Source organism: Oncorhynchus tshawytscha, linkage group LG10 (assembly GCF_018296145.1).
Source record: "Oncorhynchus tshawytscha isolate Ot180627B linkage group LG10, Otsh_v2.0, whole genome shotgun sequence".
Lineage (NCBI taxonomy): Eukaryota > Metazoa > Chordata > Actinopteri > Salmoniformes > Salmonidae > Oncorhynchus > Oncorhynchus tshawytscha.
Window position 1 is genome coordinate 39,419,132 of NC_056438.1, and position 23,260 is coordinate 39,442,391.

The 23,260-nt window shown below is 42.6% G+C and overlaps 1 protein-coding gene across 3 annotated transcripts in view; it reads right to left on the reverse strand.

The window, feature by feature from the left end:
• dnaaf11 (dynein axonemal assembly factor 11) overlaps positions 1-23,260 on the reverse strand; it is a 64,448-nt gene that overhangs the window by 17,079 nt on the left and 24,109 nt on the right. For 2 of the 3 annotated variants that reach the window (XM_024419914.2, XM_024419913.2), the window contains exons 7-11: positions 19,157-19,234; positions 10,508-10,573; positions 10,322-10,391; positions 7,676-7,771; positions 1,801-1,880 (exon numbers count right to left, since the gene is read on the reverse strand). In XM_024419914.2, the coding sequence (XP_024275682.1) occupies positions 1,801-1,880; positions 7,676-7,771; positions 10,322-10,391; positions 10,508-10,573; positions 19,157-19,234 (390 nt within the window). The remainder of the gene's footprint in view (positions 1-1,800; positions 1,881-7,675; positions 7,772-10,321; positions 10,392-10,507; positions 10,574-19,156; positions 19,235-23,260) is intronic. The other variant, XM_024419915.2, reaches the window with a different exon arrangement.

Consider the following 23,260-nt stretch of genomic DNA (forward strand, 5'->3'; position numbering starts at 1 on the left):
TGGAACTGACTGACCCTGTATATAGTATGCTTATTTACTTTCTCGTGTTCTTCTTATTTCTTATTTTAATTTCTCGTGTTTTTGTTCTACCTTACATTTGTTTTTGTATTCAATTATTGATTACTGCATTGTTGGGTTTAGAGCTAGCAAGAAAGGCTGTAAAGAAAAATGAATTTCACACTACACACTACTGCACTGGCCTGGATAAGCATTCATCATAGTTGCTGGAACCGTGCTGGGTTCAAATACTGTCTTAAATCCTTTCAAAGACTTTTGCTACTCTGATGTAGCTTATCTGTTACAATGGAACCATTAGAAAAGTCCAAGAAGTGCAAACACCACCCAAACACTTTCAAACATTTCAAATAGTATTTGTACCCAGGTCTGGACAGCTCCTGTGTCAGTTTTCCAAACCGGCATCCAAACTTCAACCCTTTTGGAGAAATAAAACTGTCCTTGGACCAGCTTAGGGGCAATTTCGAACCACTCTGTATAAAGTGTATAAAGTATAAAGCCTACCCTTATGACAGGCTAACCTGGTCAAGGTAACCTGTGCCTGTAGGAAATGCACTCATTAATATGAAGCCCAGGGCTCTGTTAAAAAGTACTGCACTATATAGGGAATATCGTGCCATTTGGAAAGTAATATGGTGCCATTTGGTTGGCGCACCCCCTTGGGTTGTGCCGTGGCGGAGATCTTTGTGGGCTATACTCGGCCTTGTCTCAGGATGGTAAGTTGGTGGTTGAAGATATACCTCTAGTGGTGTGGGGGCTGTGCTTTGACAAAGTGGGTGGGGTTATATCCTTCCTGTTTGGCCCTCTCCGGGGGTGTCATCAGATGGGGCCACAGTGTCTTGGCCATGTTCTCTTATAATCTCCACCCGGCACAGCCAGAAGAGGACTGGCCACCCCACATAGCCTGGTTCCTCTCTAGGTTTCTTCCTAGGTTTTGTCCTTTCTAGGTAGTTTTCCCTAGCCACCGTGCTTCTACACCTGCATTGCTTGCTGTTTGGGGTTTTAGGCTGGGTTTCTGTACAGCACTTTGAGATATCAGCTGATGTACGAAGGGCTATATAAATACATTTGATTTGATTTGATTTCATCTTAACAGTGCCTCAGGCGAAGCTTTGTGGGTGTTTAATATACAGCTAGCTTACATCAACAAGGGGGCCAATGGCACCTTATTCCTTATAGAACTACTTTGGACCATAATCCAATGGGCTCTGGTCAAAAGTAGTGCACCATAAAGAGAATAGGGTGCCATTTAGGACACAGTAAATGTGGAAGATTGAGAACCATAACACTAGCAGATGTGTGCATTCTAAATGCGGGTTGAAGACAGTGGTCATGAAAAGTATGCCTACTTTTAGCATAGCATTGCTGGATTGTTTGGTGCTTATTCAATACCAGAGTAGTGGGAATTTGAGTCAATGCTTTGGCAAGGTCAGTCTTTACATCAGCTACTTCACATCCAATGGATTAACCCTGTAAATTCTTCCCCTTATGGGATTTTTTGCTCTCACTTTGCAGTATTTGCACAAAAAGCCACCTACACTTACTAATCTGAAAATTATATTTGAATACATATGCCATTTAACAGACACTTTTATACAAAGCAACCTAACAGTAGCAGATGGCAATCCCCATGCTCTACCAACTGAGCTACACAGGACCATAGTGTACACTGTTACAAGTTTAAACAATGGTATTTATTAATTACCCTGGCATAATGTCACCTTTAAAGGGTAACATCTGGCATTAAAACAAAGGAAGATCATCTAAATAAATGGGAGTGATTACCTTGTCTTCTCTTCAGGTGCGTTGCTGCTTTGAGAAACTTTGGGAGGATGAGGGGTTGTCATTTTGATTTCACCCTGAGCCTACAAAAATATGTATTTCCATCAGAACATATCATAGATGCAGAAATCGTGGTTGACTTCTGCAAATAAGGGCAGAGTTTCCCAAAAACATTAAGACCCTCTTCAGCGTTAAGGTCATTGTTCGTTCATTGCTTACCAATGGTCTTAAAATTATTTTAGTGCTAAAGATGATCTTTGGAATACTCACCTCTTATTTGCAGAAGATCCTTTGCTAATTTCATTGATACTGGTGAAAGACTACATTGTGATCTGTCCTCTAGCTTTGTATAGTGCAAGTTAACTGTATGGGGATTTATAGAAAGGGAGAGATTCTCAACAACAACAACACCTGCTCTCTTTATTTGGAATTAATTTAATCAAGATCCTAATCTCAACAATGCAGAACAAGTTGTTTTTACTGAAAAAGGTCAGTGCTTTTCAAAGACCTTAATTAAAGTCTATTTACAATGCATGTTCTCTTAAGGTGATATATTAACTTATATTAGTCTCTATCTGGCCTCCCGAGTGGCACAGAGGTCTAAGGCACTAGATCGCAGTGCATGATGCGTCACTACAGACCCTGGATCAATCCCAGGTTGTGTCGTAGCAGGCCACAAACGGGAGACCCATTAGGCAGCGCACAATTGGCCCAGCGTCGTCTGGGCTGGGATGTCCTTGTCCCATCGTGCTCTAGCGACTCCTTGTGGCGGGCCGGGCGCATGCACGCCGACTACTGTCGCCAGCTGTACGGTGTTTCCTCCGACACATTGGTGCGGCTGGCTCCAGGGTTCAGCAAGCAGTGTGTGCAAAGAGTGGGTCGTGTTTCGGAGGAAGCATGGCATTTGACCTTCATCTCTCCCGAGTCCGTCCGGGAGTTGCTGTGATGGGACAAGACTAACTACCAATTGGATATCACGAAATTGAAAAAAAAAAACAAGATCAATCATAGAATCATTTAAAAAAATCTTCCTTAAAAAGGTCCTCATGTAGCAGTCTGAACTGCTTCAGCTGGACCAATTCATTCAATTTCAGTGAATTCTGTGGACAATTCCACAAGCTAAAGGCTGATTTACCCAACTCTGTCGAGATCAAAAGTATCTCTAGAGTTAACTGAGATTGTGTCTGATTGCTAGTATCTCTGTAGGTTACCAGAGAAGTGAGGTACGCTGGTAGTTTACACAAGAGGGCTTTGGACAAAAAGAATGCAATGCATCGATCTGCGAGACTTGCGATGTGTGCTGAACCCATCACCCGTAATGAAGCATAATGCATTATGATATACAGCATCCAGTGGCTTCAATACAATGGCAGCTGCATTCATAAATTATATCACCACAGTCTATAATCAGAATAAATGGCGACAATGATTTGTGTCGGGATTTCTTATAAGCTTCCGGATTAGTGTCCACTCCTTGAAAGCGGCAGTTCTAGCCTTTAGCTCAGCGCAGATGTTGCCTGTAATACATGGCTTCTGGTTGGAATATGTACAGCACCAGTTAAAAGTTTGGACACACCTACTCATTCAAGGGTTTTTCTTTATTTTTATTATTTTCTACATTGTATAATAATAGTGAAGACATCAACACTATGAAATAACACATATGGAATCATGTAGTAACCAAAAAAGTGTTCAACAAATCAAAATATATTATAGATTTGAGATTCTTCAAATTAGCCACCCTTTGCCTTGACAGCTTTGCACACTCTTGGCATTTCAATTAACAGGTGTGCCTTGTAAAATGTTAATTTGTAGAATGTATTTTCTTCATAATGCATTTCAGCCAATCAGTTGTGTTGTGACAAGGTAGGTCTTGAGCAGAACCTTCCTTAATATTATAGATCGTGCATCATCTATTGTTAAGAAAGACACACACTACCCTTCTGTCATGCCGATGCAAAGAAACACCAGCTAGATGTACAGTGCATTCAGAAAGTATTCATACCCTTTGAACTTTTCCACATTTTGTTACGTTACAGCCTTATTCTAAAATGGATTAAAATGTTTTTCCCCCTCATCAATCTACACACAATACCCAATAGTTACAAAGCAAAAACAGTTGTTTTTTTGCAAATAAAAAAGAATCAACTGAAATCACATTTATATAAGTATTTAGACACTTTACTCAGTACCTACTTGAAGCACCTTTGGCAGCGATTACAGCCTCAAGTCTTCTTGGGTATGATGCTACAAACTTCGCACACCTGTATTTGGGGAGTTTTTCCCAATTCTTCTCTGCAGATCCTCTCAAGGTCTGTCAGGTTGGACGGGGAGCGTTGCTGCGCAGATATTTTGAGGTCTCTCCAGAGATGTTTGATCGGGTTCAAGTCCGAGCTCTGGTTGGGCCACTCAAGGACATTCAGAGACTTGTCCCGAAGCCACTCCTGTGTTGCCTTGGCTGTGTGCTTAGGGTCATTGTCCTGTTGGAACGTGAACCTTCACCCGAGTCTGAGGTCCTGAGTGATCTGGAGCAGTTTTTCATCAAGTATCTCTCAGTACTTTGCTCGGTTCATCTTTCAAACCTGACGAGTCTCCCAGTCCCTGCCGCTGAAAAACATCCCTAAAGTATGATGCTGCCACCACCATGCTTCACCATAGGGATGGTGCTAGGTTTCCTCCAGACGTGACGCTTAGCATTCAGGCCAAAGAGTTCAATCTTGGTTTTATCAGACAAGAGAATCTTGTTTCTCATGGTCTGATAGTCCTTTAGGTGCGGATGTCATGTGCATTTTACTGGGGAGTGGCTTCCGTCTCTACACTCTACCATAAAGGCCTGATAGGTGGAGTTCTGCAGAGATGGTTGTCCTTTATGAAGGTTCTCCCATCTCCACAGAGGAGCTCTGGAGCTCTGTCAGAGTGCCCATCGGGTTCTTGGTCACCTCCCTGACCAAGGCCCTTCTCCTCGAATTGCTCAACTAGTAAGAGTCTTGTTGGTTCCAAACGTATTCCTTTTAAGAATGATGGAGGCCACAGTGTTCTTGGAGACCTTCAATGCTGCAGACATTTTTTGGTACCCTTCCCCAGATCTGTGCTTCGACAAAATCCTGTCGCGTAGTTCTACGGAAAATTCCTTCGACCTCATAGCTTGATTTTTGCTCTGACATGCACTGTCAACTGTGGGACTTTATATAGACATGTGTGTGCCTTTCCAAATAATGTCCAATCAATTGAATTTACCGCAGTTGGACTCCAATCAAGTTGTAGAAACATCTCAAGGATGATCAATGGAAACAGGGATGCACCTGAGCTCAATTTCGAGTCACATAGCAAAGGGTCTGAATACTTATGTAAATAAGGTATTTCTGTTTTATATTTTTAAAACATTTGCAAAAAAAATCTAAAAACCTGTTTTCACTTTGTCATTATGAGGGGAAAACAATTATGTAATCCACTTTAGAATAAGGCTGTGGAAAAAGTCAAGGGGTCTGAATACTATCCAAATGCACTGTACATGATAGTTGGAAAATTCACTCAAATTAAGGGTATCTATCTTTGTATCAATATGCACTCTCATTTAACTCCTGCACATATTCATGCATAAAACATGAATTGAAGTAACTGTATAAGGAATTTAAAAATCTCCATGTGGATGCATTGGGTTCAAATTGAGGTTAATGCCACTTCACATTTGAGGTGTAAGTGATTAAAATGCTGGGTTAATAATACACATGCTGTTTCCAAAGAGATTACTTCATCAGTGTACTGTATCTCTTAAATAAAGTGGGGAGAATAAGTATTTGATAACTTGCAAAATCGTCAGTGTTTCCTACTTACAAAGCATGTAGAGGTCTGTATTTTTTATCATAGGTACACTTCAACTGTGAGAGATGGAATCTAAAACAAAAATCCAGAAAATCACATTGTATGATTTTTAAGTAATTAATTTGCATTTTATTGCATGAGTATTTGATCACCTACCAACCAGTAAGAATTACGTCTCTCACAGACCTGTTAGTTTTTCTTTAAGAAGCCCTCCTGTTCTCCACTCATTACCTGTATTAACTGCACCTGTTTGAACTCGTTACCTGTATAAAAGACACCTGTCCACACACTCAATCAAACAGACTCCAACCTCTCCACAATGGCCAAGACCAGGGAGCTGTGTGAGGACATCAGGGATAAAATTGTAGACCTGCACAAGGCTGGGATGGGCTACAGGACAATAAGGCAAGCAGCTTGGTGAGAAGGCAACAACTGTTGGCGCAATTATTAGAAAATGGAAGAAGTTCAAGATGACGGTCAATCACCCTCGGTCTTGGGCTCCATGCAAGATCTCACCTCGTGGGGCATCAATGATCACGAGGAAGGTGAGGGATCAGCCCAGAACTACACGGCAGGACCTGGTCAATGACCTGAAGAGAGCTGGGACCACAGTCTCAAAGAAAACCATTAGTAACACACTACGCCGTCATGGATTAAAATCCTGCAGCGCACGCAAGGTCCCCCTGCTCAAGCCAGCGCATGCCCAGAACTGTCTGAAGAAGTTTGCGAATGACCATCTGGATGATCCAGAGAAGGAATGGGAGAAGGTCATGTGGTCTGATGAGACAAAAATAGAGCCTTTTGGTCTAAACTCCACTCACTGTGTTTGGAGGAAGAAGGATGAGTACAACCCCAAGAACAACATCCCAACCGTGAAGCATGGAGGTGGAAACATCATTCTTTGGGGATGCTTTTCTGCAAAGGGGACAGGACGACTGCACCGTATTGAGGGGAGGATGGATGGGGCCATGTATCGCAAGATCTTGGCCAACAACCTCCTTCCCTCAGTAAGAGCATTGAAGATGGGTCGTGGCTGGGTCTTCCAGCATGACAACGACCCGAAACACACAGCCAGGGTAACTAAGGAGTGGCTCCGTAAGAAGCATCTCAAGGTCCTAGAGTGGCCTAGCCAGTCTCCAGACCTGAACCCAATAGAAAATCTTTGGAGGGAGCTGAAGGTTTGTTTTGACCAGCGACAGCCCCGAAACCTGAAGGATCTGGAGAAGGTCTGTATGGAGGAGTGGGCCAAAATCCCTGCTGCAGTGTGTGCAAACTTGGTCAAGAACTACAGGAAACGTATGATCTCTGTAATTGCAAACAAAGGTTTCTGTACCAAATATTAAGTTCTGCTTTTCTGATGTATCAAATACTTATGTCATGTAATAAAATGCAAATTACTTAAAAATCATACAATGTGATTTTCTGGATTTTTGTTTTAGATTCCATCTCTCACAGTTGAAGTGTACCTATGATAAAAATTACAGACCTCTACATGCTTTGTAAGTGGGAAAACCTGCAAAATCGGCAGTGTATCAAATACTTGTTCTCCCCACTGTATATTATAGTATCATGCACACATACGAGGAATACAGAACCTACTTTTGGCATTGTGAGGACCAGAATAAGTTTGACTACATACTTTAGGCATTGTGAGGAGCAGGATAGGTGTGACAACATTTATTTATTTTTTTACCCTTATTTTACCAGGTAAATTGACTGAGAACACATTCTCATTTAAAGCGACGACATGGGGAATAGTTACAGGGGAGAGGAGGGGGAAGGAATGAGCCAATTGTAAACTGGGGATGATTAGGTGGCCATGATGGTATCAAGGCCAGATTGGGAATGTAGCCAGGACACCGGGGTTAACACCCCTACTCTTACAATGAGTGTCATGGGATCTTTAGTGACCACAGAGTCAGGACACTTGTTTAATGTCCCATCCGAAAGACAGCACCCTACTGTACATACCTTTAGCTTTGTGAGGACCAGGATAGGTTTTACTACATACCCTTGGCATTGTGAGGACCAGGATAGGTTTTACTACATACAGTACCTTTGGCATTGTGAGGACCAAGTGGCCGGTGATTTGGGACCTCTTCGCTGTCGAGCTGTCAGGCCTCACTTCTGCGGGCAGCACCAGCTGAAAAATCTGTGGTGTAAATTATTCACAAGTTTAATTACTAAGATTAATGCCCTGTTCCAACACCGACAAAGTTACAGTATGTCAAATTACTTTAATCATTAGTGGGGCTTTTTATAGAGTTGGAAAAGTTTGCTGAATATCTCACTGTGCAACACTTGAATTCATCAATCACTCCTAATTCCACCAAAACTAGACCACATAGAAAAAAACATCTAACTTAAAACTAGAGTCCATGTAACAGACAGAGAGTAACAGGTCGTCGAAATGTAAAGTGGACTTGATATACACACCTCGAATGACTCTTCAGATATATATATAGATTTCCTCCGATCCTTAAATTTGTAAATTTTAATAACAGATTTTAAAGGCCTCCGTCATTCCGTGATGTGATGTGTCATCGGATAAATCCCCTGGGGTCCAATCAGACCAACAATACTTGGCATAAAACATTGATCCATAAATAGGCTAACAGCAAGAACCCCAAACTCAGGAAAACTGCCAACATTTCATCACCCTCATTTGTATCCTCCAAGATTTAAAAAAAATCTAACAAAAACAAAATTACAGTCCTGGAATTTATTGATCACCAAACAGCTGTTTAATCAGGCTTAAAGTTCACTCTGGCCTGGTTGCGTGAGATTGTCTGACTGCACCTCTCCGAATGTGCTGAAAGCAATTATGACCATGACCGGACACAAAGATAAACATTCACTCCCTGTGATGGCACACTAGATGTCAGTCCGATGTATGGCAAAAATGGCAGTTCGCTAACTAATGTTGGATGGATGATGTTTCTAAAAACTTAAAAGTTCATAGGCAGAAAATGACCTCACGCTGAGGTGCCATAACTTACTTTCCTCTTAAAGGTGCACTACTTAATCTCTATTTCCGCCCACAGTGAGGCACGTAAAATGTAAAAAGGAGGGTAGTTTGTGGCAAATGTAACGGCTGCTGAGTTACACTGTGGCTGTTTTAGTGGCGGTTACCATATTCAAATAACTCAGTGGCATTTACATTTGCCAAAGCTGACCCATTTGTTTACAATCAGACTCTTTAGGACCTCACTGCACCTTTAAAAGTTTGCAGTGCTCTAACAGAGACTATCAGATACTGGGTCATACAAAATGAGTGCCTTTTGCATCCCTTTAATATTTTAAGTAGAAATTGTACACCAATATTGAATATTAAAAGTCTGTTATATTAAATCAAGTGCCCTGTAATATAGGGACTTCATGGACAATTCAATAAATCTGATGTTTTATATGAATAATGGCTTGATAAAGTGCCAAAATGTAGCATTTTGACATGTCCGTCCATGCACCCTCTATGACTTCTAGGAAGATTTTAACCCACTTAATCCCAACATTTCTCCAAGTTTCAACATGTGCTCTCTGATAGAATGTTAATTATTATGAACTTAAAGATGTGCTCTTTCTGATAGAATGTTAATTAGATGAAATCAAAGATTTTTGGGTGGAACGACCCTACTGACCATAGTTGAACAAATGTTTGGAGATCCAATATCTTCCGAACGCATTGATTTGCGGTTCCTTTCATCATCATTTTAGTGGCATGTTTAACATTTTGATGAATTAACTAATCACGCATTTGTGATTTAGTGTGATTGTGTCGTACAAGCATGAGGTAACGAGAGACCAGAATGACACTGGAGGGACTTCACACGTGTTTTTACACTTCTAGAATTAAGAGAGTGAGGGGAAAAAAAGCCTGTTGCATCTCACAAATGTACCACCTGCGAAAAATACTGCCAGGCTGCCATAACTCAGAGTGTAATCGCAGCACTGGAACGGCTGCCTGCAGTTTGCCTGGCGACTTTCCCACTGTTACCCAATGCAGCATGTAGGAGGACTAGCTGTTGGAATCGTAGGTGCCCATCAACACTCTTTGTAAAAAGTGCGAATTCTACTCTGCATATTTCCGTGTGCTTCCACTAAAAGAGCATGCGTTGTTATACCACATATGTAAACATATGACATGAAGATGCGCTAAGCAACACAGTCTGTGGAACGGCAAATGAAGAACAACAGCCTATGTTATAGCAGCAAAGAAAATAAAAGGGGAATAGCCTTGACATACACAGATTGGTGAGGAAGAACGGAGCAGTTTAGAAAGTATTTAGGTCAATTGAACTACGATACTAAATCCTTATCTGTGACATACATTTGTCATTTGAAAAGTGTATCAATAGTCATGTTAGATGGGCCACAGGTCGATCCCCCAGTTCACCTCTTCACCATTCATCCCTCTCAACAGTCTCCCCATCTCAAATCCTGTCAATAGGCCCTTTCACTTGATTTATGCAAGCCACAGTGCTTGCTGGGTTCGCTCTCACTCCGTTGAAAGACAATGGCTTGCCCTGCACAAAGTCATTCTTGCACGAGTTATGTGAATGTGCCTTACGCCTGTACAACAATGAAATAGGAAAGGACAGCAGAATTCCATTCTCCTAAAAACATCTTCATGATAAACAGAAGTTAGCTAGCTGATTACAACTCAGACTTTGCAACATACAATATCCAACATGTGAGGGAGTACCTTTCCTTTGACAGTCACTCGGGCGTACGTTGGTTGAACATCAACATCCATCAGGGAAGTGTCCATATGCCTGCATACAAAACCGTGGGAAAAGGAATTCCATTTTGACACGGGGATACTGTATATAAGGTAAGTCTATTTGGACATGAAAATTGTTCATGTTTTGTTTCAAACAATTATACCAACCTGTAGACTTCCAGATCCAAGACAATGGTGTTATTGTCCCCATCTTCTGTGAGATTGAAATCCAGCCTACAGATCATATTATTATTAGATAGACCATTGATGTATTACTTACCAAAGTGACTCGTGTGGGCCAAGTCACAAACATCTCTTTGAAACAAATGCCACTACACCATGTTATCTAATCTGCATTGGTCTCAATGCTTAGACCAAATGTTACTGTACATGCTACTGACCCATCAGTGTGGAACTCATATCACTCATCATGAAGACTCAGGTCAACTCAAGTACATATACAAACTCCAGAGCACTCTGATCCAGTAAGGAGACAATTACAAATCTTTATTAACTTGGTATATCCTTATCTCAGCAACCCAAAACCAAATCTCGCCTGAGTGCTGGTCTCCAACCAGCTTTCAATTTGGTTTTAGGGGGAGAGGTTGAGATGTTTGGCCTTGTGTGAGTGGTGGAACCAAGGCGGATACTCTTTGGCAGCAGACCAAAGTCCACAAACCCTCCCCTCTGAATGCCTCCAAGTCTATGGGTCAAATAAACCCTTCCCCTTCCAAAATGTTAAAGATGCCAGGTGTAGGTGCACCCACACAGATCGTGATTAAGTGGTAAGACCAGAGACATACACTTTATTAAGTACACCCATCTAGTACTGAGTTGGACCCCCCTTTGCCTCCAGAAGAGCCTGAATTCTCAGGCGCATGGAAACGTTACTCAATTGGTGTTGCCGGAAAACTTTCCCCCATACCATTACACCACCACCACCAGCCTGTACCGTTGACATCAGGTAGGAAAGGAGATTTAGCTGATAGGAGAGGAACCCGGTGTGGTTGTTTGCTGCAATAGCCCATCCGTGACAAGGACCGACGAGTTGTGTGTTCCGAGATGCCGTTCTGCACACCACTGTTGTACTGTGACATTATTTGCCTGTTTGTGGCCCGCCCATTAGCTTGCCATTCTCCTTGGACCTCTCATTAACGAGCTGTTATCGCCCACAGGACTGCCGCTGACTGGATGTATTTTGTTTGACGCACCATTCTCGATAAAGCCCAGGAGGCTGGCCGTTCTGAGATACTGGAACCGGCGAGCCTGGCACCGACGATCATACCACACTCGAAGTCGCTTAGGTAACCATTCTAACGTTCATTTAAACAGTAACTGAATGCCTTGCTGCTTGTCTGCCTGCTTTATTTGGCAAGCCACGGCCACGTGACTCACTGTCTGTATGCGTAAACCATTTTTGTGAACAGGGTGGTGGACCTAATAAACTGGCCACTGAGTGAATAATATGCATGGATCTGAATAATATACCTGGATCTACCACCCACATTACCATAAACTACACTGCCCATCTCACAACATCATACCATAGCTAAATGTATAAAGACAAATTAGAAATTAAATCAGCTATGTTTTAGAACCTTGACCTCTTGCATTCCCCATCCGCCACCCCCATCCACCTAGATAAACTCAAAGCTAATGGAAGCCACCAGCGCGTTCTGTGAAAGACAGAAGGCCCAAATGATCAACAACTACGGCCAAGCTAATGTACCAATCACCGCCAACCAGCAGTTTTCGACTGGTTAATGACCAAGCAGTTCCTCGTCGGAGGTAGTCAAGAGTTACACAAAGCAATCGAGGTACTCAAATAAAAACACAACGCATTTTATGAGATATAAGGTATGGTGTAAGGAAACTGAGGAGGGTAGACCCCGTGACTCTATTTTTGAACATGATGGATCTACTGATGGGTTATGTTTGAATTTTTTGGGGTGGCGCTGCTCTCATGTGGCAGAGTCAATTACATTATATTACAGAGCACGCTCAGCTACAGCTGGACAGAATGCTCCTTTGTCCTTAATGCCTATTATGGTCACAAACACCATTGCAGTGTCCCCTTGGGGTGACAGAGGTTGAGACTCGGGTCCAATGTGTGAGGTGGAATACAGAGCGGACGATAACCTGCCTTCATCGATGGCCTTGGTCTGTACAATAGTGGTAGGCTGTAGTTAGTCCTGCTTAATCAACTCTACAAGCAACACTAAACTCTATTATTATTATTATAGTGGGAGGATTTTAATATGGTTTTACACACCTCTATGGACCGTAAAGGAAATCACACTACAAACTATCACCCTCAGGCACTTAAGGAAATAATGAATTTCATGGAATATTGGAATTCGTGGATATATGCAGGCTTAAATTCCCTTACCTAGTGAGATATACATGGCAGAGGCTTAATCAAGTTAGTCGTCTTGATTACTTTCTGATGTAAATCTCTCTGGCACCAAAAGTTTAAAAAGTGTTGATTGGGGACAGAATGCCGTCGGATCATCACATACTTCGCATATACTGTACATTACTCTTACAGAACTTCCACGTGGGCGAGTATATTGGAAATGGAATCAAAGCCTAGTGGATGATAATTTGTTTTTAACTAGAGCAGAATAATTTATAACATACTTTTTTTAGGACACATTTAAATGTGCCTTTAGAGGCCACACAATTCAGTACTCATCTATAAAACAAAAGCAATTTAGGTCAAAAGAGTTCATATTAACAAAGGAAATAGAGGCACAGAATAAGTTACAGGACTTAATCAAGAAAGATTGGCCCAAATTCTTTAACATAGAAATGCTACCAATTTATTTGATTGAAACTTGTTACAAATTAATGGGCAAAAATGATTCACTCATGATTCACCAAACTATATTTTCAAATAGGAAGTAAAGTACTTTATGAATATGTTTTCATTTCAGTCTCCTCCATCTCCACTAACCAAAGCTAGTTGTATGGATTGTTTTACTATTAATAATATAAAATTAACATCTGTACAGAAAGACTCATGTGAAGGCCAAATTACAGAGGAGGAACTTCTCGATGCAATTTAAGCCTTTAAGTCTGGGAAAACTCCAGGGCTGAATGGCCAGTGGATGTATACCAACGGTAGATTATAATGGTAGATTATCGGACACGCAACAAGAAGGTCTGATTTCATTATTACTGAAACAGGATCCAAGTGGTAAATATAAAGATCCAGTCCTTTAAAAAAAAATTGGAGGCCTCTTACTCTTCAGTGTTGTGATGCAAAAATTATAGCTAAATGCTTGGCGCATAGAATTAGAGACTTGTCCCGAAGCCACTCCTGCGTTGTCTTGGCTGTGTGCTTAGGGACGTTGTCCTGTTGGAAGGTGAACCTTCACCCCAGTCTGAGGTCCTGAGCGCTCTAGAGGTTTTCATCAAAGAGCTCTCTGTACTTTGCTCCGTTCATCTTTCCATCGATCCTGACTAGCCTGCCTGTCCCTGCCCCTGAAAAATATCCCCACAGCATGCCACCATGCTTGACTGTAGGGATGGTGCCAGGTTTCCTCCAGTTGTGACGCTTTGCATTCACATGACCGTCTGGTCATAAAGGCCTGATTGGTGGAGTGCTGCAAAGACGGTTGTCCTTCTGGAAGGTCGTCCCATCTCCACAGAAGAACTCTGGAGCTCTGTCAGAGTGACCATCGGGTCTTGGTCACGTCCCTGACCAAGGCCCTTCTCACTCGATTGCTCAGTTTGGCCGGGTGGACAGCTCTAGGAAGAGTCTTGGTAGTTACAAACTTCTTCCATTTAAAAATAATGGAGGCCACTGTTCTTGGGGACCTTCAATGCTGCATATATTTTTTGGGACCCTTTCCCAGATCTGTGCTTTGACCCAATTCTGCCTCAGAGATCTATGGACAATTCCTTTGACCTGGCTTGGCTTTTGCTCTGACATGCACTGTCAACTGTGTGACCTTATATAGACAGGTCTGTGCCTTAGCAAAAATGTCTAAAACACTGTTTTCGCTTTGTCATTATGGAGTGTTGTGCGTAGATTGATAAAGGTATTCTGATATTGATTTTTTTTTTTTAAGACTAACGTAACAAAATGTGGAAAAAGGGAAGTGGTCTGAATACTTTCCGAATGCACTGTACATGCAATGACTTGTTCAACTACAGATCTGTCTATTTATTGAGGATACCAGACAACCCTTTTCATTATTTTGTCTCCAACACATTTTGATTGTAAAATAGGGACCTTGTAGCAGTCTGTTAGGGCAGGAAATCAGCAGAAGGCAAGGCAGGTTGACATGCTCAGAGTGTACATTTATTTACAGATCTTGGTGATCCAATGGTGAAAGCACCATATAATATAAAATATACAAGTAGATTTACCAAATATACACAGGCAATAGCCCAAAAGAACTAGCCTCTGCATCAGCCTTTAACTTGTCCTATTTGAAAGGAGACAGGTAGCGGGCCAGATTGCACAGTCTTCCCTTGAGAAACCAAATTGGTTTAACAGGACCTCAAACAAGTACATATAAGCACATGTGCCCACTCAGAGGGTAAAAAATGGTTGGCTAAATTAAAATGTATCGTATCAAACATGAAACAGAAATATTTAAGTGTTGTAATAAACGTTGTGGGGATGGAATGTTGAAATGTTAGCAATTATTGTAGGATTAGAAGGAATATAATTTTACCACATATGCATTTAAACGTGTGAAAGAAAGCAAGAGCAAGCATTTCAACAAGAGAACAAAGTGCTCTCCACTGGCGGGAGTTTGGAGAGTGCACAGTAATAATACATTTTAACAACAAATTCCAAATGCTAACTTCATATACTTTGTAAATGATCAATTGTAAGCAAATTTGACATACCAAAAGTCCAGTAGCCTAGTAATTGTTGCTTGATGCCCCATTGCTAGTGAGCTTGCAAAGTAAACAGTTAGTATTCTTGATCACTGAACTATTTTTGGAGTTACATATTTATCCATTATGGCAATCCTCTCTCCCTACAATTTGACATTTGTCGTACACAGCAAATCAGCAATCTGTTCGCTAGCTCACCCGACCTGTGTTGTTTGATAGGTAGCTGGCCCAATCAGAGGGCTGAGTGTGTGTGTTTCACTAGCCAATCTGTTGAAATTTGTTTGCAAGGGCTACTGTCTCTGGCTGTGTGGAGAGTAATCCACGGACTCTGTGCTACAAAATTTGTGACAAAACATGGCCAGATAATTTCAAGTCATCAGTTTCAAAGTCGAGTCCCGAGGCTCAAATCCGAGTTAAGTCTCAAGTGATTTTATTTTCTATCAAGCCAAGTCTCAAGTCATCAAATTTGTGACTTGAGTCAGACTCAAGTCCAACTCATGTGACTCGAGTCCACAACTCTGCTAACTTGATTATAAAGGCAACCATGTCAACACTGACCTGAACAGGAGAACCATTTATTTATGACTGTCACTTGTCAGTGCATGTTGGCTATGTCTGCTGTGTTTGTCTTTAGTTGCAGTAGTAGCAGCTAGAGAGGCTTCCTCTCACTCCACTGGCTCCCAGAGCGAGGCACGATGAAGGTCATTTAAGTGGGTGGGATTTAGTACAAAGACACACCTTTCCCCAAGGCAAGCCCAGCAGCTATGGCTGAGCCAAACCCCCATGTTTTCGTTCAAACTATATTTTCTCTCTTTTTCAAGCAACTGCGGATCCAGGCATTAACACCAGCCGAAAATAGAGCCCTTTGTGTGTTAATGCATCTGTGCGTGTGTATGAGAGAAAAAAACCACAGTGTGGATGTGTGTGTACTGTATCCCCCTGCCTGTAACGTTCTCTGCTTCACGGAAACATGGCTAACTGGAGAGACGCAATCCGAAGCGGTGCAGCCAGCGGGTTTCTCCACGCATCGCGCCGACAGAAACAAACATCTTTCTGGTAAGAAGAGGGGCAGGGGCGTATGTCTTATGGCCAACGTGACATGGTGTGATGAAAGAAACATACAGGAACTCAAATCCTTCTGTTCACCTGATTTAGAATTCCTCACAATCAAATGTAGACCGCATTATCTACCAAGAGAATTCTCTTCGATTATAATCACAGCCGTATATATCCCCCCAAGCAGACACATCGATGGCTCTGAACGAACTTTATTTAACTCTCTGCAAACTGGAAACGATTTATCCGGAGGCTGCATTCATTGTAGCTGGGGATTTTAACAAGGCTAATCTGAAAACAAGACTCCCTAAATTTTATCAGCATATCGATTGCGCAACCAGGGGTGGAAAGACCCTGGATCATTGTTACTCTAACTTCCGCGACGCATATAAGGCCCTGCCCCGCCCCCCTTTCGGAAAAGCTGACCACGACTCCATTTTGTTGATCCCTGCCTACAGACAAACTAAAACAAGAAGCTCCCACGCTGAGGTCTGTCCAACGCTGGTCCGACCAAGCTGACTCCACACTCCAAGACTGCTTCCATCACGTGGACTGGGAGATGTTTCGTATTGCGTCAGACAACAACATTGACGAATACGCTGATACGGTGTGCGAGTTCATTAGAACGTGCGTTGAAGATGTCGTTCCCATAGCAACGATTAAAACATTCCCTAACCAGAAACCGTGGATTGATGGCAGCATTCGTGTGAAACTGAAGGCACGAACCACTGCTTTTAATCAGGGCAAGGTGTCTGGTAACATGGCTGAATACAAACAGTGCAGCTATTCCCTCCGCAAGGCTATCAAACAAGCTAAGCGCCAGTACAGAGACAAAGTAGAATCTCAATTCAACGGCTCAGACACAAGAGGTATGTGGCAGGGTCTACAGTCAATCACGGACTACAGGAAGAAACCCAGCCCAGTCACGGACCAGGATGTCTTGCTCCCAGGCAGACTAAATAACTTTTTTGCCCGCTTTGAGGACAATACAGTGCCACTGACACGGCCTGCAACGGAAACATGCGGTCTCTCCTTCACTGCAGCCGAAGTGAGTAAGACATTTAAACGTGTTAACCCTCGCAAGGCTGCAGGCCCAGACGGCATCCCCAGCCGCGCCCTCAGAGCATGCGCAGACCAGCTGGCCGGTGTGTTTACGGACATATTCAATCAATCCCTATACCAGTCTGCTGTTCCCACATGCTTCAAGAGGGCCACCATTGTTCCTGTTCCCAAGAAAGCTAAGGTAACTGAGCTAAACGACTACCGCCCCGTAGCACTCACATCCGTCATCATGAAGTGCTTTGAGAGACTAGTCAAGGACCATATCACCTCCACCCTACCTGACACCCTTGACCCACTCCAATTTGCTTACCGCCCAAATAGGTCCACAGACGATGCAATCTCAACCACACTGCACACTGCCCTAACCCATCTGGACAAGAGGAATACCTATGTGAGAATGCTGTTCATCGACTACAGCTCGGCATTCAACACCATAGTACCCTCCAAGCTCGTCATCAAGCTCGAGACCCTGGGTGGTGAGGGTAGGCAACAACATCTCCTCCCCGCTGATCCTCAACACTGGGGCCCCACAAGGGTGCGTTCTGAGCCCTCTCCTGTACTCCCTGTTCACCCACGACTGCGTGGCCATGCACGCCTCCAACTCAATCATCAAGTTTGCGGACGACACAACAGTGGTAGGCTTGATTACCAACAACGACGAGACGGCCTACAGGGAGGAGGTGAGGGCCCTCGGAGTGTGGTGTCAGGAAAATAACCTCACACTCAACGTCAACAAAACTAAGGAGATGATTGTGGACTTCAGGAAACAGCAGAGGGAACACCCCCATCCACATCGATGGAACAGTAGTGGAGAGGGTAGCAAGTTTTAAGTTCCTCGGCATACACATCACAGACAAACTGAATTGGTCCACTCACACAGACAGCATCGTGAGGAAGGCGCAGCAGCGCCTCTTCAACCTCAGGAGGCTGAAGAAATTCGGCTTGTCACCAAAAGCACTCACAAACTTCTACAGATGCACAATCGAGAGCATCCTGGCGGGCTGTATCACCGCCTGGTATGGCAACTGCACCGCCCTCAACCGTAAGGCTCTCCAGAGGGTAGTGAGGTCTGCACAACGCATCACCGGGGGCAAACTACCTGCCCTCCAGGACACCTACACCACCCGATGCTACAGGAAGGCCATAAAGATCATCAAGGACATCAACCACCCGAGCCACTGCCTGTTCACCCCGCTGCCATCCAGAAGGCGAGGTCAGTACAGGTGCATCAAAGCTGGGACCGAGAGACTGAAAAACAGCTTCTATCTCAAGGCCATCAGACTGTTAAACAGCCACCACTAACATTGAGTGGCTACTGCCAACACACTGTCAATGACACTGTCTCTACTCCAGCCACTTTAATCATGGGAATTGATGGGAAATGATGTAAATATATCACTAGCCACTTTAAACAATGCTACCTTATATAATGTTACTTACCCTACATTGTTCATCTCATATGCATACGTTGATACTGTACTCTATATCATCGACTGCATCCTTATGTAATACATGTATCACTAGCCACTTTAACTATGCCACTTGGTTTACATACTTATCTCATATGTATATACTGTACTCGATATCATCTACTGTATCTTGCCTATGCTGCTCTGTACCATCACTCATTCATATATCCTTATGTACATATTCTTTATCCCCTTACACTGTGTATGACAGTAGTTTTTTTTGGAATTGTTAGTTAGATTACTTGCTCGTTATTACTGCATTGTCGGAACTAGAAGCACAAGCATTTCGCTACACTCGCATTAACATCTGCTAACCATGTGTATGTGACAAATAAAATTTGATTTGATTTGATTTGATTCCCCACATACGTACTTGGGTTCATTGATATTCATCACCCGTCCATCGGGTGTGATCAGAGTCCTCGGGGCCTTGGGCGTCTTCACAGCCTTCCTGCAGGGAGAAGCAAAGCATGAACCAGGGTGGGAGGGAGCTCTCTGGGCTGACTGAATACAAATTACACCTTCAGAGTTATGGAGCCGTCGAGATGAAGGTGAGACCCAATATCCGAGAACTAGGAATGGGACATTCATGAAGTGAGTTGTGGAGACGTTTGAAAAAGCATTACTGGCGAACACACTCTATGCAGACACACACAATACAGATGGAAGGCAAGCAAACTCTGCAGTGGGCAGACATTTGGCATGGTTGTAAACTGGCTTTCTGCTGGTAGTGATGTCAAATCACAACCAGGTAAAGACGTCTTATTTTCATGGCCGAGACATCATTGAAACATCTTGCAAATTTGTCATATTTTGCTGTGGTGTGCCTGAGTAAAAAAACAAGAAACATCAACCTTTTACCAGGTCATTTCAGAGGTCATCCAGTTCTGCCCGCTGGACCCAGCTGTAACTGATAATATCACTGATGAAATTACCTGCTACCCTATACTGTGGCAGATCTGTTTGTATAACCAATCATCGAATGAACAGAATATACAGTGTCAAAACCCTAGGTAGAAAAGCAACCCACCTGGCTCTATTAGACAAACATCAGCACACACACACACACACACACACACACACACACACACACACACACACACACACACACACACACACACACACACACACACACACACACAGGCTACACCCAGCAGGCTAGCCCAGCAGCGGTTTATTCATGAGAGTTGCTGGTCAAGGAGAGCTAGCTCTGGTCCTTTAGCACCCTGCGGGGAGTTGACCGTTAAGGGGCATTACTGCAGTATATCACCGTGCAGAAGAACTGCAGGATACACACAGCTGACAGCTTCGTCAGCCGGGGACGTCCCCTCAATCCTCTGCCCTCTCGGTTCTCAAACTGACAACTCAGGTCTTCATCAGAACACCGGGTTTGTGGATGACCCAGGGTCACAACTTTTTTTTTTTTTAGGGAGAAATGTTGGGGCGTGGAGAGAGAGAGAGCGAGAGAGAGAGAACATAAAGGGGAAGGAGTGTACAGTTGGAAAGATTCAAAGACTGAACTATGAAAGACACACAAAGAGCACTTTGTCAAGACAGCAGTGGAGGAGCTCTAACTCAAAATGCCCTTTATCGTTACATTCCACCATCATATTTCTCTTTCTTTCTCCCTTTTCTGTCTTCCTGTTTTTCACAGCATGTTGACTTCTCAAAGTTAAAGGATGAGGTCCTGTTCTCCTCGCTATAAAACTTTGGGCCAGAGAATCAGTCAAACAGCTGAGTCAGCAGCACATCAGTGTTGACAGCTCCACTGGCAGGTTATGTGAGCACAATGTGTTCAGACAGCTACTTAGCAAGCGCCTTTGCATTCAGCCATGCACACACCAAACAGTATACTGACTAAGCATGCAATTGTTTCTTCGCTAAGTGGAAAAAAATCTAAATCTACATAATTTATATTTGACTCCTTGTCTGGGGTGTTTCCTGAGCAAATGCAGGAAGAAAGTAGGTGTTCTGAATTCCAAATCAGCTACTTCTCCCTAGCCAGTAGCTGCTCCTGTAGATCTGAGACGATTGAAGCATGATGCATATCATGTGGCGTTCAACAAGGTTAAATTTTGGGTCCGGTACTGTTCAGTTTATATGTTATCCCTTGGCAGCATTATCAGAAAGCACCACATTGATTTTCACTGCTACCCAGATGATACACAACTTTACATTTCTGTGTCACCAGTGGAATTTAGCTCTATGGATAAATTATTACATTGTATTAGTGATTTCAATAATTGGATGGCTCACAACTTCCTTCAGCTAAATCAAGACAAGACCGAAGAACTTATTGTCGGTGCCAAAGCACAGAGAGAGAATCTAGCTGCACATTTTCATTCACGGGCAATAAAGAAAAAAAAACCTTGGTGTCATCTTAGATTCTGAACTAAATTTCAAATTACACATTAGGAATGTGACCAAAATAGCTTTTTACCAACAGTGGAACATTGCCACGGTGTGGCCATTTCTCCCTCAAGCTGATACAGAGAGACTCATCCATGCTTTTATTATAAGCAGGCTTGACTACTGTAATGCTCTCCTGTCTGGTCTACCAATGAAAGTCATTGGTCAGCTGCAAAACATACAGAATGCTGCAGCGTGGGTACTGACCAAGACCAAATGGAGGGCTCACATTACATCGGTTTTATGTCAGTTTTAGAATACATTTGAAGATTCTTCAATTGGTTTTTAAATCAATCCATGATTGATGTCGGACATGCTTTTAAGTGATCCACCCAGTAGGTCCCTCAGGTCCTCTGGCCTTTTAACTATCCCAAAGCCTAGAACCAAGAGGCAGCCTTTAGTTATGCCCCCAGCCTTTGGGATAGCCTGCCAGAGAACCTGAGGGGGGCTGAAACTGTAGACATATTTAAAAGATCATAAAACATTTTTATCTGCTTTGCTCTTTCCTTAGGGTGTTTTGAGTTGTTCAGTTTGTGTCATTTTCTTATGTCTGTTGTGTAGTGAATATTTATGCTTTTATTTTCATAGTTTTTTTAATGACTTTTTTCCCCTGAAAATAATATTGTGTTGCATTCCATGTCTGAAATGTGCTGTATAAATAAAGCTTTATTATTGGTCATTGGTGTGCCCGAGCATTAGCAGCGAGGTCTTAATCCTGACCTGAAAACTTATGGCCAGTTTTGCCAGCTGGGAAGTCAGGTCCTTTTGCATGGCAACCCATTCCCTACATAGTGCACTACTTTGACCAGAGCCCTATGGACCATATCCTGGTCTAAAGTAGTGGACTGGGGTAGGAATGGGGTGCAATTTGGGATGCACACCCATAATCCTCCTAAAGAGGAAGGAAATGAATCTTTCCTGACAATACACTGACAGGATGACTACATGGATCAAGTCAGTGCACCGTGACATATTTGGAAGTTGATCTGTGTGTAGTCATGTTTTCATGGTAAGCGTCAGCATACTATCATGCATTGGAAAATGTACAAAGCCAGGGAACACCAGATAAGAGGTTGGGACAGTAATTGCAGCACAAGGTCTTTACCCCCACACCACTTGATAGGGACTTCCTCTTTTCAAGGCACGGTTGTTACCGTTACCTCAGATATCCAAAGCTTAATACACAAACACAAAGTATAGGAACTTTCTCTCCCCTTTTCCTGTTCTAGGTAAATCAAGCAACTTGACTCTCTTGCATGAGAGAAATCAATTAACAAACAACATTGAATTAAATAAACATCCTGCACTCATTCAATAAACCTGGCATGCTGACGTAGTCCCAGGACTCTAAATAAAAACAAATTAATTGGTAGCAATGTTGATACAAAAAAAGGTAATTGAAATTAAAGTCATTTGTGGTTTCTACATTGTGTAAAAGTACTATCTATTGATACATTACGTTTAACATTTTACACTGTCTCTTTAAGTTTGAAGTTTCACAGTGATTACATGCAATATATAATTTATTCATTGCTATGATCATTGACCTTCTGAAGAAGCTATCCCTTTTCTTTTTGTGCCCCCAAATGTTTGGATATACTGTAAAGTAACCAAAACTAGCTAACGAGGTAACATGACTGAACAAGGTGCAAACAAAATTTCAGAGAGTGATTTTGGAAAGGCCCATGGCACCAATACACAGTATAAAAAATATAAATAAATAATATATATGTGCAGTAAAAAAGTATTTGCCCCCTTTCTGATTTTCTCTATTTTTACATATTTTTGATAGTGAATGTTATCAGATCTTGTAAGAACCTCATACCAACAGTCAAGCATGGTGGTGGTAGTGTGATGGTTTGGGAAAGCTTTGCTGCCTCAGGACCTGGACGACTTGCCTTAATAGAAAGAACCATGAATTCTGCTCTGCATCAGAGAATTCTACAGGAGAATGCCAGGCCATGTCTGTAAGCTGAAGCACAGCAAGACAAATGATCCAAAACACACAATCAAGTGTATATGAAAATAGCCAAAAAGCAACAAATTTGAAGTTTTGGAATGGCCTAGT